General features: G+C 33.7%; 2 protein-coding genes across 6 annotated transcripts in view; one reads left to right on the top strand and one right to left on the bottom strand.

Moving 5' to 3' along the window:
• The first annotated feature begins 103 nt into the window (after positions 1–103).
• On the top strand, positions 104–12,436 carry LOC100378123 (large ribosomal subunit protein bL27m-like). Its single transcript, XM_002736823.4, has 4 exons — positions 104–212; positions 9,360–9,500; positions 11,114–11,181; positions 11,511–12,436. Exons 1-4 carry the CDS (start codon positions 164–166, stop codon positions 11,712–11,714), a joined length of 462 nt encoding a protein of 153 aa, XP_002736869.2. The 5' UTR covers positions 104–163; the 3' UTR covers positions 11,715–12,436.
• Positions 12,437–13,101: 665 nt separating this feature from the next.
• The window catches only part of LOC102810273 (transmembrane channel-like protein 7), a 30,227-nt gene continuing 27,460 nt past the window's right edge, over positions 13,102–15,868 (bottom strand). For all 5 annotated transcript variants that reach the window (XM_085502029.1, XM_085502030.1, XM_085502028.1 and 2 more), the window contains one exon: positions 13,102–15,471. In XM_085502029.1, coding sequence (XP_085358155.1) covers positions 15,279–15,471 — 193 coding nt within the window. In that variant the 3' untranslated portion in view covers positions 13,102–15,278. The remainder of the gene's footprint in view (positions 15,472–15,868) is intronic.

The raw sequence follows: 15,868 nt of genomic DNA, 5'->3' as shown, positions 1-15,868 counted from the left end.
ATTTTTCGTGGTAAATAAATCATTGAATGAGGTAAGGTGGAGAAATTGCCGGTTATCTATTATTCCTTATAATTCGGCATATATTCATCCGATAACGTGAACAAGCTACTCAGGAGCATTGTGGGTACAAGGGTCAACCGGAAGTGTTACCTTTAGCAACAACATGCTGCTCAGTAGTCCAACGAGGGTTGCAGGAAAACTAGTAAAACTCGGTGAGTTTACTCTATTAGGAGCAGGTTTCAATATTCTGGGAGTTATATTTAGTTCTGACCGAACTGATTATTCAAAACTTAGTGTTAGTTAATAATAATAATAATAATAACTTTATTACACTACTATGCCATCAGAGGGCGCAGTATGGTAAATAAAATACAAATCATAAGAAAAAATACAGTAGCTAGACTATAAGATAAAATTAAAAATAAAAGATGTTAAAAGCTTAATAGGAAAAACAAATTAAGGATAGTTACAGGATTCTCCCAATGTAGAGGTGATAGCTATCATATACCTGATTTCTGTTTTGCCTTATTTAGAAACTTTGCCAGGGGTATGAAGCACGTCATTATTTTAATGAAATTATCTGTTTTATTTAGTTTATTTTTAATTCCTATTTCCTGAAACAGCTCCCCTCTTTCTTTATTGAGAAATTCACAATCTAGGATAAAATGTTGTTCGTCCTCAACTGAATTTGTATTACATTTTTTACAAAATCGCTCATCCGCAGGAATTTTTGGTCGTTGTTGTCTGCCTCTTTCAATTTCTAAATTATGATCACTAAGCCTAAATTTACTCACAATTCTCCGAAGGCTGAAGTTGTGTAGAAGTTGTGTAATGTGTAGAACTGATTCGCATCTATGTTTACACCATGTTTACACCATGACCTCAGTCAGTCATGTCATGATGAGTTTAAAATATAAAATATATAAATATTTGAGATGTACAGTATTTCAAAGTTTGGCCACTTAACCACCTTTCAGACCACTGTCCTATCTCCTTGTCTCTCACTGCAAACTTCAATCATGACATTAAAAATACTTATAGCAACATTTCCCCATTACCAGGCAAATTTATCTGGGATGAAAATGGGTGTGAAAATTTTGTCAAAGCTATCTCAAATAACACTGTGAAAAAGAAAATTGACGCCTTCCAGTCTCATGATTATGAAAACATAGATGAAGCTGTTAGTGATTTTAATGATATTATAACCAGTGCAGCCAAAAGTTCATTAAAGCTAATTCATCCCAGGGTAAAGAAAAAGAATAATAAACCCCAAAATAAAAAATGGTTTGATAAAGATGTTACCTCAATGCGTAAAAAATTAATTCATTGCTCACGCTTACTTGACAAATTTCCAAGAGATAACCTTATTAGACAGGAAAGATACAGCATCAACAAAAAGTACAAAAAATTAATTAAAATAAAAAAAGAGAATATAAAGATAAGCTGTGTGACAAAATTATGGCACTTAAACAAACAAATCCTAAATTATTCTGGAAACTGTTAGAGGAACTTGGAAATGTTGACAAAATAAATAGTAACAGTGACAACATTAATGTAAACGATTGGTTAGATCACTTTAAAAGTCTAAACAGTGAATCTAATGTTGATGAGAGTAGTTTTACCCATACAGTTAGGAATAGTGTCAGTACACTGGAAAGGGAGAATGTAAATAAAATTAATCTTGATTATGAAATCTCATGTGATGAAGTGAAAAAGCATATTAAATTACTTAAATTAGGTAAAACCTCAGGTAATGACATGATTTCAAATGAAATGTTAAAACATGGTGCCCCATATCTCATTAATTCAATTGCCAAATTATTTTGTTTAGTTTTAAAGTCAGGCAAATTTCCTGCATTATGGAACTGCAGTTTAATTATCCCTATTTTTAAATCAGGAGACCCAGCAATAATTATAGAGGCATTGCCATCTCCAGCTGTTTATCCAAACTTTATACCATGATATTAAACAGCAGGTTAACTAGCTATCTGCATGAAAACAATCAAAACAGAGATAACCAGTTTGGCTTTAAGAAAAATCATAGGACAACAGATAACATTTATATTTTGAGATCCTTGATTACAAAATATGTAAACAACAAACGTAAAAAAACAGAAAACTATTTATTTTCATGCTTTATTGACTTCTCCAAAGCCTTTGACTCGGTTTGGCGTGAGGGCTTTAATAATACTATATAAACTTCTGCATTTAGGCATTGGGGGGAACTTCTATAATTTGATTAAGTCAATCTATAAAAATACACACTATAGCATAAAAATGAATAGGGGAATTACACCATACTTTGATTCTAATAGAGGTGTGAAGCAAGGCTGCAACTTAAGTCCCCAGTTGTTTAATATTTATGTCAATGGTATTTGTGATGTTGTTAACAATTTTGACCCAGTGGACCTGAATGGTGTGAAATTTAACTGTATTTTATATGCAGATGATCTTCTGTTAATATCTACTAGTCATGATGGTCTACAGAAGGGCATTGATGCCATTCAAAATTACTGCCAGAAATAGAAATTAAAGGTTAACATAAACAAATCTAAAATTATAGTTTTCAACAGCACTGGTAAAAACCTTGAAGACAAATTTCAATTCTACATTAATGGAACACAACTTGAATGTGTGAATTTTTATAACTACCTTGGCATCACTTTTCAATCAAATGGGAAATTTAGTGCAGCCACAGCAAGGTTGTATGAAAAAGCTCACAAAGCATCATTTAAAATGTATAAAATGCTTTGGGATTCAAATGAATGCCATTCAGTGAGTCTAGCCTGTAAACTGTTTGATTCTGTTATTAAACCAGTTATTCTTTATGGGTCAGAAGTTTGGGGTAATTTTCTGACTAATCTATTTAGTGGAACTGGCAATAGCAAATCAGAGATTGATAATACTGTTTTTGTATCAAAGCTATTCTCTGACAAAATATTACCAGAAAACCTTCATATAAAGTTTTGTAAGAGAGTTTTGGGAGTACATAGGAAGGCATCAAATATTGCTTGTAGAGGTGAACTTGGTCGTTTCCCACTTGTGATTGACGTTTGTACTACTGTTATAAAATTTTATCAAAGGTTGTCATGTCAGAAAACAAACAACATAATTATCGAAGCTGCTTTTAAAGAAAGTAGTGGGTTTAAATATGTTCCCTGGTATAAATTTGTCCAAAAACTTCTACAAATTACAAATATGACAAACACGGATACTAATCAGGCAAATTTTTGCAATCTGTTTAAAGAAAGGTTAAACCAAATTTACTCAACAAATGTGGAAAGTCAGTTGAACAAAACTGGTCATAATAAACTAAGTACTTATAAAACATTCAAAAATAATTATAAATTTGAAAAATACTTGGATGATATAAAAAACAAAAAACACAGAGTAGTATTAACCAAATTTTGTATTTCAGCCCACTTCTTGCTAATTGAAATAGGTCGTCACAGGGGAATAAATAAAATTGACAGGGTATGTAACAAATGTGACTCTAAGGATGTGGGTGATGAAAAACATTACTTTTTTCATTGTGACAGTTTTTCAGAATACAGAAAAAAATTCCTCTATACATTGTTCAAATACTCATCTGACTATCAAACATTACCAAATGGAGAATTGTTTATTAATGTTTTCTCTAGTGTAGACAAATATATTTGTAGTATTTTAGCTAATTTTGTTTTTCAGATTTTAAAATTATTTTAGTTTAGTTGTGATACTGTATGTTTCTTACGTTGGACTTTACTCAAGCATTGTTTTTGTGTACGTTCCAAATAAAATATCCTATCCTATCCTAAATATAAAATAAGACCAGATAACTTTGTTTTCCGAGAATGGATACATTATTCAGAGTTGTTAGCTTTATAAGTGCATGAAACACCTTTTTTTTTTATTTGCAAACTCCTATTAAATTTATGTTATGATGACATAACAGATAAAGATATGCAACCTTTATAAGTTCATGTAACCATGGTGATTTTGGCAGGACTCCTACACTTTATGCAATTTTTTTTTAATTATGCTAATTTATTCATGACGTAGCAGTTTCTGTGCTCATGAATATTCATTAATTTGTGGATCAATACATTCTAAAAGGGGCGATTTATTATTTTTGGGGGAAGAGTTAGATAGTGGAATTAGCAATCCTTAGGGGGTCAATACAAAAGAAGGGACCCATTTGGAGAGCAGCCATGCTCCTCGTGTCTGTTGTTGCACGTGACCTGCAGCTGTCAACTGTGTTCGTACTTCGACGACTTCGACTGGCTTCCATGTGAGGTAGTTTCTTGTGTTCTGTTTTTCTGACTTGAGTTCTTGATATACAGAAGTTGCTGTTTATGTTTTTTTCTGTCCGTGATTCGAACTTGCAATCTTTGAGTTCCCAACGCACTGTCTTGTCCACTGTACCACGAGTGTCTTCACACAAATGATAGGATTTAAGTCCTACTTATAGGATCAATGTTTTCACTAGCATTCAAAAATCGTACTAACCGTACTGGATTCGAACCAGCGATCTCTCACATTGCCTACATTGTACATATCCACTGAACCATATGGGTAGTCATGCAAATGAATGATTTGTTTTCATATTTAGCTTTATTGCAAATTAGTGTTTGCGAGAAAAAGACTAGCAGGCATGGGAATTGAACCCGGGTTCTCCTGATCACTGTGTAGACAACTGAACCACAAGACCACAATTGATTGGCTGGATGCGTTGCATTTGATAATACTATATAGTGTGTATATACATATATATATAGAAATACAACATATTTCTATTATTGAGTTACAATTGTCCAAAAAATTGCCAATTTTGAATTTTTACTTGTGTAAACTATATGCATGCCATAACCCGTTAGTGTACATCTTGCCAATTGGATGTTTGCCATTTGCGTTGCCCATACCTGACCCGACCCTAACCCTAATGCCAAGACACGTTCCTGTTAATAATTCCGTTGCCCATCCCTGACCCGACCCTAACCCTAATGCCAAGACACATTCCTGTTAATAATTCCGTTGCTCATACCTGACCCGACCCTAACCCTAATGCCAAGACACGTTCCTGTTAATAATTCCGTTGCCCATACCTGACCCGACTCTAACCCTAATGCCAAGACACGTTCCTGTTAATAATTCCGTTGCCCATACCTGACTCGACCCTAACCCTAATGCCAAGACACGTTCCTGTTAATAATTGCTCAATAATGATACTCTGCTGTGCACTGTCTGCGGGTTAGTTGCATTGATGTCAACTGATTAAACAAGTTGCGTTTAAGTAATTTCCACTATTAACAAGTGGTTAAATTGTGACAATAAATGTGTGGACAAATATTGAATGAATGTATGGACAAATATTGACCATTATATTTTTGAGTAAATACCTGTTGTTTCATTAATTTCCACCTCTACAAGGTTGTTAAATTGAGAGAATAAATGTGTCGACAAATATTTGATACTTATTTAGGTGTAAGAACTCGTGTTTGACCAACTTCCACCATTGCAAGTTGTTAAAATAATGAAATAAATATACTGGTATCATTGGATATTTGATTTAATTGTGAAACTTTCTAACAAAATGTTAACTGCTGGCTTTGAACCCTCAATCAACAATTCCACAGACACAGTATAAATTCCACAACACCACATAAGATATTCGTCTGTTGCCTGAATTGTTTTCGTAATATAGGGAACGCCAACGACACTTACCTTGACTTGGGTCTTGTTTACTTTTGTCACAATCTGGAAACTGTTGAACAAATTGCGCGTCGTCCAGTTTAAGACGCAAGTTATTTTATTATTTATTCATTCAGTTTGTATGGTGGAGTTTTGTGAAGTTTATTATTTTTTCGCGACGTTCTTTGTTTACTTGTTTACGGTTTGAGAGATTTCAGTTTATTTGATTTACGTTTTTACGGTAACTCTGAGCGGGACTCGAATCCACTGTCTTTTCAAGCTAATTTTGTTTTATTTTGATGGCACGCTTGTGTACCACGCCACAACGTTGGTCGTTAAGTGGTGTTCATTTTTCTAACTACTCCAGTGTTTCGATGAGTTGAACGGAAAAGCCAAAACGATTGCTGGTTTCTGATTGCTTCGGTTCTGGTGAGTGTGTATCTAGTGTGATTCGAACCCATGTCGTTTGTATTGGGCGTTTTTTTAGCTCCGCTGTCGACTTTGTCGAGCGGAGCTTATCATATGAGTGATTGTCCGTCGTCATCCATCGTCGTCGTCGTCCGTCGTCGTCGTCCGTCGTCGTCCGTCGTCCGTGTCAATGTTTTACTTTTTCGACTTCTTCTTGAAAACTACAAGCCTGAATGCTTTGATACTTGGTGTATATGTACCTTGGGTAGACCTCTCTCAGATTTGTTCATTTCATGATGATATCTTCAATTCTCTAATTTTGGTGAATATTTTTGTCATTTTTAGTAAAAAGTGATATTTTCGACTTCTTGTTGAAAACCGCAAGTGCAATTGCTTTGATATTACATATATAGGTACTACATGTGGACCTCTCTCAGATTTGTTCATTTTGTAATGATATCTTTAATTCTCTAATTTTGGTGAATATTTTTGTAATTTTTTGTAAAAAGTGATATTTTCGACTTCTTGTTGAAAACCGCAAGTCTAATTGCTTTGATATTACATATATAGGTACTACATGTTGACCTCTCTCAGATTTGTTCATTTTGTAATGATATCTTTAATTCTCTAATTTTGGTGAATATTTTTGTAATTTTTGGTAAAAAGTGATATTTTCGACTTCTTGTTGAAAACCGCAAGTCCAATTGTTTTGATATTGTACTACATGTGGACCTCTCTCAGATTTGTTCATTTTGTAATGATATCTTTAATTCTCTAATTTCGGTGAATATTTTTGTCATTTTTGGTAAAAAGTGATATTTTCGACTTCTTGTTGAAAACCGCATGTCCAATTGCTTTGATATTACATATATAGGTACTACATGTGGACCTCTCTCAGATTTGTTCATTTCATAATGAAATCTTTAATTCTCTAATTTTGATGAATATTTTTGTAATTTTTGGTAAAAAGTGATATTTTCGACTTCTTGTTGAAAACCGCAAGTCCATTTGCTTTGATATATTATACATATAGGTACTACATGTGGACCTCTCTCAGATTTGTTCATTTTCTAATGATATCTTCTGTTCTTTAATTGCCATGTGCATTGCGGAGCTATCTCAGCCGACAGGCTGCTTGTTATTTTCCATGTTGGCTACGCCGTAATATGCAACCACTTCCCCGTTTTATTGTGATTTTGAGAGTGTTTAATGATGTCTTCCTCACCCGTCACGCCATAACCCAGTTTCATCCACACAGTCATTTTGCAACACAGTGCGTGACCCTCGGCGTCACCCGACTGACTATATGAGCGTTCTGTTCAACTGTTAAGCTAAGATTTATTACCATTATTATCATTATATTGTCAGGTGATTTGTTTTACCTTATGTCTAATGTCTTAAGTATCTTTATTGTATATACCAATTCGTATATACCGAGGAAACGCCGCCGATTGAAGGTCATGTATTTTGTGACGTCACCAATTCGTGTGTAGGTACGGCTTCTAGATCCGTGCCGTGATTTTTGCAATTGATGGTATTTAATTGGCTGACATGAAAATTTGAATGTTAGACTTTCCAAAGTGTGCAGATTCGTACAGTACACACTATATGCAATCACATTAGTAAAAACAACCTGAGACGGACCTTCTCCCAATATTGTAAATCTGTTTATTTTCTCAAATATTAATATTAATCTGTTTTTGATAACTCAAAGAGTATTCATGAGTATGAATTTTTGCTAAAGTCACTTTAATATTCACTATCAATGATCCAAAATGAATTTTCACTACTACAAGATTTCTGTGGTTTTTGCTGGCTTGTAAAATTCATGAATATTTGTTAGTCCCTGTTCGGACACAGTTGTGCGTGTGCGTGTCCGTGCTGTATCTTAGAAATGCCTGGACCAATCACAATCAAACTAAAAGACATACATCTCACATGATATACATATGCACATCAATTTGTTTCACGATCAGATTCAAGATGGCTAAATGGTGGCCATTTTTATGCTAAAAAATCATCAAAATCAAGCATTTATGGATGAATTTTGTTTAAATTTGGTGCATATGTTAGACATTATGGGACCTTGATGCACGTTATTTTTCAGATCAGATTTAAAATGGCCGACTGGCGGCCATTTTGTTTTAATGAATGCAGTTCTAGTGCCATATCTCTGCCATGCTTTGATTGATTATGTTCAAATTTTATATAGTCATTATACATCATGACATAGATATATTGGGTTAGCTATCTGATTCAAAATGGCCAAATGGCAGCCATTTTTGTGCTAAAAAATCATCAAAAATTAAGCATTCCTGGCATTCCAGAACTGGATCTTCGCGTTTATGGATGAATTTTGCTCAGACTTGGTACATTTGGGTTCCTGATGCACTTCATACTCGTTTAACGATCAGATACAAGATGTCAATCATTTTAATGTTAAAAAAATCATCATAATCAAGCATTATCTTCTGGATCCATACTTCTGTCATGTTTATGTTCCAACTATATTACTATAAACAAAACTATATATCTTAAATTTGATAACTAACGGGGACTATGCCATGCATGGCTTGTTTCTAATAAAATTAAAACACTTTAGTACACTGCTACCTGAATGTTTCTATATGTTACTGAACATGGAGATTTCTCTATTGAACATATCATTGTACAATGTACTTGTGGCTTCCTTATTAGGAGGAATACACTGAAGTCAGGTAAGGAGGGTACATGTACATACGTACACAAGTACAAGAACTAAGTTGCTAAGTACATCCATGATTGATTTATCATTTAATATTCAAGAGAACAACTTAAAAAGAGTACTGCCCGGTACTTATTTTATTGTATTTTATTAATAACTTTGTTTTATACGCTTTTAATTTAATTTAATTTAATTTAATTTTCTTATTGCTAAATCTATAGCAGTAACACATTGCATGTCAGTAGTATGTCAGTAGCATATACTGTTGCAACGCGTTCTAATTGATGCATGAGCACTTCACAGAATGGAGTGAGGTGCCTGCCTTGCCAACCAAATGAGACAAGTGAAAACAGTTGTTTATGAATAAATAAATATATTTATAAGTATAAACATTCCTTACCTGAATTCAGTGCATCGAGAGAATATATACAAGACAAATAGTCACTGCACCATAGGTCAATACACAGATATTTTAACTGCAGAAGAACGTTGTCAATGGAGGTAGCAGTTGTTAATGTGTCAATAGTACAGTTGTGATATTGACATTCTGATTCTCATGTCTTTTTGTCCCATTCAGATGCAGCTAAGTTCTTATCACCAATAGCAGCTGCTGTCTCCATTTGTGGTGCAAGGTGGGCTTCAAAGAAATCTGGTGGATCATCCAAAAATCATGGTGGTAAAAGCCCTGGTCAAAGGCTTGGAATCAAGAAAAAAGAAGGTACCAATCTAATCATTCTCTTAAACGCTGAAGCTATATTAATATTACATGTTTCATTGCTGACCACCTCTCATGCTGCAAGTAATCGTACATTTGATACAAAACACTCCAAATTTGGCTACCAATGTAAATTAATTCATTCATGGGGGCACATGCCGGGTGACACCTTGCTGCGCCCCCTCCGCACTCCTAAGGCCTCCTTCGAGCAAGTGTCCAAGCCTGGGCACAGCCTATGCCCATAACTCGTTGAGAAACCCGCTCATCTGCCTCAGCCACGATGCTCTCAGTCTCCCCACAGGCCATCCCCATCGGATTGGCTGGCAGGATAATTCTCCTGGAAGCGAGCAATATGCCCAAAGAAGCACAGCTGGTGGTCACAAATCAAGCAGGTGACCCTCACCATGCCGGCCTCCCTGAGTACTCTGCTGTTGGACACATGATTCTGCCAGTGGTACCCAAGGATTCGCCGCATGGAGGTTGTCACAAAGGTGTTTAGTCTTTGCCCCAGCCCCTTAGTGAGTGTCCAGGCCTCACAAGAATATAGTAAGACCGGGAGCTCAAGGGACTTGAAGACATGGACCTTTACACTTCTTCTCAGATATCACGATCGCCACACACCTTTGTCCAGCGATCAATGTTAAGATATAAATGTAATTACCAATGTAAGGATATAAATATTCATAAGGTTTGTACGCGTATCCATATTATGGTTATGTGTACAATGACAGATCAATGTTTTTATAGTATGTAATACCACAATACATGAATAGTTAGGGCACTTCATACTTTATGCTGTAAATGCCACAAAACCAAACATTTTGCTGAATTGTTTTACACTTCAGTTACTAAATTAAAAACTTACCTTGCTAGCTTTTATTTTAACCTTACTGATTCGCTCCAAATATAAGACAATAAAGATGCTTGATAATGATGACACAGCATAATTTCCAAGTAAAAACCCTTTCAAATATAAAAACGTTTCTTTTTAATTTTAACCTACAATCCACCTGTTTTCTTAATTTTAACTAACAAAATCAGCACATATATAAAGTTATTAATTCTTACCTCTATATGGTGAAAGGGATCAATGCATAAAAGCACCAAACGTACACATTTTCAATTTTCAAACACAACCTGCTAAAAAGCTTTGATTCGCTAATTTCTATTACATCAGAGGCAATTGTGAGCAATACCAGATTGGGTGATAGGTGGTCACTTAAAAACAATAATTTTTACTCTCCATTTATTAATTTTAATTAATACAATAAATGCATAGCAAAATGATATCAATTTGTAGTACTATATGATGGTTGTTGATCAACACAACAAGCTTTTGACGAATTAAGTGTGATAGCAACCTGCTATAAAGCTGACTTTTTTGTCTCAGATCTCCAAAAACGTTTCTTTTACTCAACTGGCAATTACATGCAATATTTCTTAATTTATATTATATTTGTGGTATTTGAATACTTGAATAATGATATATTCAAATTTGGATGAAATGGTTTGTAGACATTTATGCACATACCCGGTATTTTGTTTACCAGTAATTTAGACAAAATTCCTCAATTTCTATGACAACTGATATTTTCTTTGTTTTGATATTATTGCAGGTGAATATGTTCAGCAGGGAATGATTCTAGTAAGACAAAAAGGGTACAGATGGTTTCCTGGTTCTTTTGTAAGTATACAGTGAATGATAACTTTTAGAACCAAGTTTATTTCATCTTTACCATTAAACAATTTCAGCAAAGGGGCTCCTAATTTGATTTTGTGGAGACCAATGCCTTTATCATCTAAAATAATATTTCCTGAATAAATGTAGCCTGAAAGTTTTTCAAATATTGCCCTCACAGTCTATTCATGCCTTAACTTTTGTTTTTAACATTGAGTAATACCGAAAAATTGTTTGTGTATTATTTTTTTGGCCTCAGTTACAAAACATATGAAATGAAGTTGTATGATGATAATTCAGATGAGAATTTGTCTGTAATCCGTACATTTTTTCAGGTTGGTGTTGGGAGAGACAAGACTTTATTTGCTTTACAACCAGGAATAGTAAAATATAGCAAAGAACGATGGATACCCAGACTGGACACACTGTGGGGAATGTATGTAGCACCAACATTATCAGATGATGATATGATGAGAACATTTGTACATATCATACCAGAACCACAAGAAGGGAAATTTAAACTTGTTGACCAGGTTTAACTTGCTTTAAAATGTTGTGGAATTGTAAATCGAGTGGTTACTTTGTATGAAGCAAGGTTGTGATGATACAAGTCGCATCCACAAACTAAGCATGCACAGAATATTGTATTGAGATAGATAGAAGACTTGAACAAGTGGGAGAGGCTGTACTTGGAGATGGTTTTATTAAAAAGTAAACGTTGTGAAATATTTGTAGTTATGATTATTTATTGCTGTTTACAATACTGATATGAAAAGTATACATCACGAATCATAGTGTAAAGAATAAAATGATTTTGATAGAAAAATGATTGTACATATCCACTAAAAGATGGTGAAACAGTGAAAAATGTTCACTATGCATTAGTTATTGTTAATACAGTAATTGATATATTAGAAGCACATCTTCAGTTAAGAAGCTTACTACTAATACTAATAAAGTATGGTTGCCAGACTACAAAGGCCGGATCATACAGTGAAAATTGATTGAGCTTGACATGAGCAGCATTTTGTTTGGTGATTTACAGAAAACAATAACCGGTATAATATTGCATCAACGTGAATCTGCCACCAAACAGGTGGCTGATGTTTATAAACCCTAGGCGACAACTTGTGTGACTTTTGCATTTAGAATAATCAATGTCAACTATGTTTATAGTAATCAGCTGCTACATTATCTTTGACTTTCTTTGATTCAGTAAAGTGTTTTGTCTCATTTAAATAAAACTACAAAAGGCGTCAAACTCCACTGATTTTTGCTGTAATAAGAATGGTAACTTGTGAATGTGCTCTTGATTCACCAATCAATCCTAACCTTAGTTAATTTGAGCTTACTAATATATTGTATAAATTTCCAAGTCATTAACAATTATAAAATTATCTATCCAAAATTTATTGCTTTATCTTCACTTATGTGAGGAGAAGAAGAGAACCAAGGAGTTGTACTTTGATGATGTTATGAATAGACATGAAATATTGATCTGATGAGTCATTGGGATTGAATTGATGTGACTGAAACATTGAAAATCAATGTGTTGAAACACAGCAACCAAAAGGGAGGCTGAAACATGTGGACACACACTGAAATTTTAATGTTAATTACCCATTTATCAAACAATTCAGACCAATAACTATTTCAATATTTTGCTTATTCGCATGTGTTAATTGAAGATTCCGTCATGGTCACGATGCTTTAAAGGCTCAAGAAAATTGATTTCATATAATTATAGTCACAAGAGTGCCAATAAAACTATATAAATAATCCCAGAGTGCAGCTTTTAATGCTGATGGGAAATTTATGTTTACAACAATTCCCTCAGAGAAAGTTGTAACTTGATATACACTCGCAAGCCAATATAACATGTATAACTAGAAATGAACCAAGTTGAGAAGAACACGCCCTTGTTCCTGCCTTCGACCACATGTAAACATTTTAATAATACTGTAAATATAACCGTAATCATGTCACTGAATTACATAAAGTATAATGAATAAATCAGCACAAAATACATTTAAGTTCATGAAATATATACAAGAATGTGGGCTCAGAACAAATTTTTAAAAAAGACAGTGAAAAATAATTATAGAAATAGAAATTTAATAAAGTATTTACAAATCTAAATTTAACAATAAATTATAAATTTATATTCCGCTGTCAGCTTTTTATTTAAAAATTTTTGTAAAAAATTGCGAGAAACTTAAATGATGTAGCTGTGAGATTTGAAGCTTATAGACAGCGCCTTCTGTGACCAACAGTTTCCACAGTAAGAGTTTGCACATAAGGAAAATAGACATCTTGAATGAATTTTCCTGAAATATTTACTACATGTACATACCATATTTGTTCTATTAGAAGCACATATCCAATAGAAGAAGATGTTAAACAAAAAATTAGATCATGTATAACTTATTTTACCAGATACGGCTGGCATTTACATAAACAAATGCACTACTAATAAGACAGATATGGTATACACACTATGCAAGATGTGTACTGTAAAATGACTAATTTTCACTGGGTTTAAATTTCGCTGATTTACCATTTCAGGCATATTCAGTGGGTTTTAAATTCACGGTTTCGTCATTTAGATAATGTGTTCTATGCTAAATTTTACATATTCACTGGGTTTTAATTTAGCGCATTTTTCCAGTCAGCGAAATAAGCTAAATTAAAACCCAGTGAATAATTAATCCTTTTACAGTATGTAAATAATGTAGTCTAGTTTGAATTAAACCTGACAGCCAAAATAGCTCCCCTGTTTTAGCAGAGTCTTGCACTAATAAGGTCATACATAGTTACATGAATATTTTAGATCAAGAAACCGTGTCTTTGTTTACATTTTATAATAAGCAACATGTATGTTGTGATTATTAACAGTACCCTAGTATTGGATTCAACAACTCTGCTTGAAGGAGTTGTCTGAATTAGTGGAGTGTTACTCTGATGTCACAAAATAAACTATTAAATCTAAGTCTGCACAGGTACACATATACTAAGTATGAAAGCAATTGGAGTAGCGGTTTTCAAGAAGAAGTCGAAAATAGAATTTTCACCAAAAATGACAAAATATCTTCACTAAAAGTTCAACTCTAAAAGGAGATTAGTAGACTGTTTTGAGATGTACAAACAAGCTGAAATAATGTTAGTGTAACATTACAATATGTCTAGTAAACATAGACAGTATTCCTATTATAGGAGACAAATTAAAAAAACCCCATCACCATAGATGAAAGCATGGTTTTTGTTAAATAAATGAAAAATAAAAATTCATTGCAAAGGCACCATAGCATTAGGCACTGTTTCTATAATGTGCTTTTGATTTACGCTTTAATGCATTTCTATGTATCGTCTTGTAATAAATATATATCGTATACTAGATATCTGGAATGTAACACTGTAAATACACGTTATGAATTTACACCTGCTAGTATGTAATACTGTTATACACATTGCTTATATGACCAGATTGACATGTCTAAAAAATCTTCTACTACATTAAATAATGCTGTGTTGGAATGATTGTTTGGTACAGAGAACCTGTTGCTATTCAGTAACCTGCCACCAGAAAAACACACAACTAAGCTTATACCAACGAGACAGTGCACGTTTTACACTTATAAGCTGAACCCTGTTAGCTTTCACTACTGTAATGTATTATATGGCTGAAATACTGTAAGATAATTAAAGTATGGCCTCAAGTAAGTTTTATCTCAATACAATGAATGGGGCTACAATCCACAATGGCTTTAGGGCAAATACATGGAATTTGTATATTTTGGGTTATGAATGAACACAAAGATACAAATTAATGTTCAAGCATTTTCTAATTTTTTAAAAAGGGTACTAGCAATTTAAAAGGAGGGGGTGGTAGTGGTATACTGCATATATTACTTGTATCCCTGTTGTTGGTGACCTTATATGTTTCCTATAATTGGTAATGTGACCTATACAAGCACTGAAGACCTACGGTACTCTTACTCTAATATGGTGACTATTTTTTTTTTTAATATCAATTATCCAATATTTCAGGTATATAGCCTCTCTGTTGTATTTTTTAAAGTATAAAAAAAAAGCACACTGTCAGATCAAAATCTCTCATCATTTATAAGCGGTACATTGGGATGTGCCATGCCGGGTGATGTCGGTGTCATCTCACCACCCCATGCAGTACCTGGCTGATCAGGTGGTGGTCTGTCGGCTTTCTTCTTATGTCCTTTGCCATGCTGGGGATCAAGTTCTTGTAATCTTGCCAGCAGGAAGTGTTTGTCACGTCCTTCCCTGTCATGTGAAATGAATATAATGTGATCTGAGTCAGAAGCATATACATGTAAAGTAATACTAAAGTATTAAATAATACAATTTCTGCTTCAAATTGTCACAGAACATTAACATATGTAATTTGTTTATCAAGTAGCTGCTATGCTTATGATGAATTTCTTGAGATGCGAAATATTGGCACAGTGTACTCACAACAACTGTTCATCTGATGTTGTACTATTGAAAGTGTCAAAATCTATACACATTTATCAATATTTATAATGAAGTTGATACATTTTTCAAACAATAAAAATACATCTTTCCCAGATTATGACAGTGTGTATTTGACAAAGTTTTGTAATGTGAAAGTGCAGCAAATTGAAATAGATTACTAAAAATAAATTCCAAGCGAAAATAA

This window comes from Saccoglossus kowalevskii, chromosome 8, assembly GCF_978046115.1.
Source record: "Saccoglossus kowalevskii chromosome 8, keSacKowa6.1, whole genome shotgun sequence".
Lineage (NCBI taxonomy): Eukaryota > Metazoa > Hemichordata > Enteropneusta > Harrimaniidae > Saccoglossus > Saccoglossus kowalevskii.
Note: the sequence above shows the minus strand (reverse complement) of the source record. Positions and strands in the feature narration are given on the sequence as shown.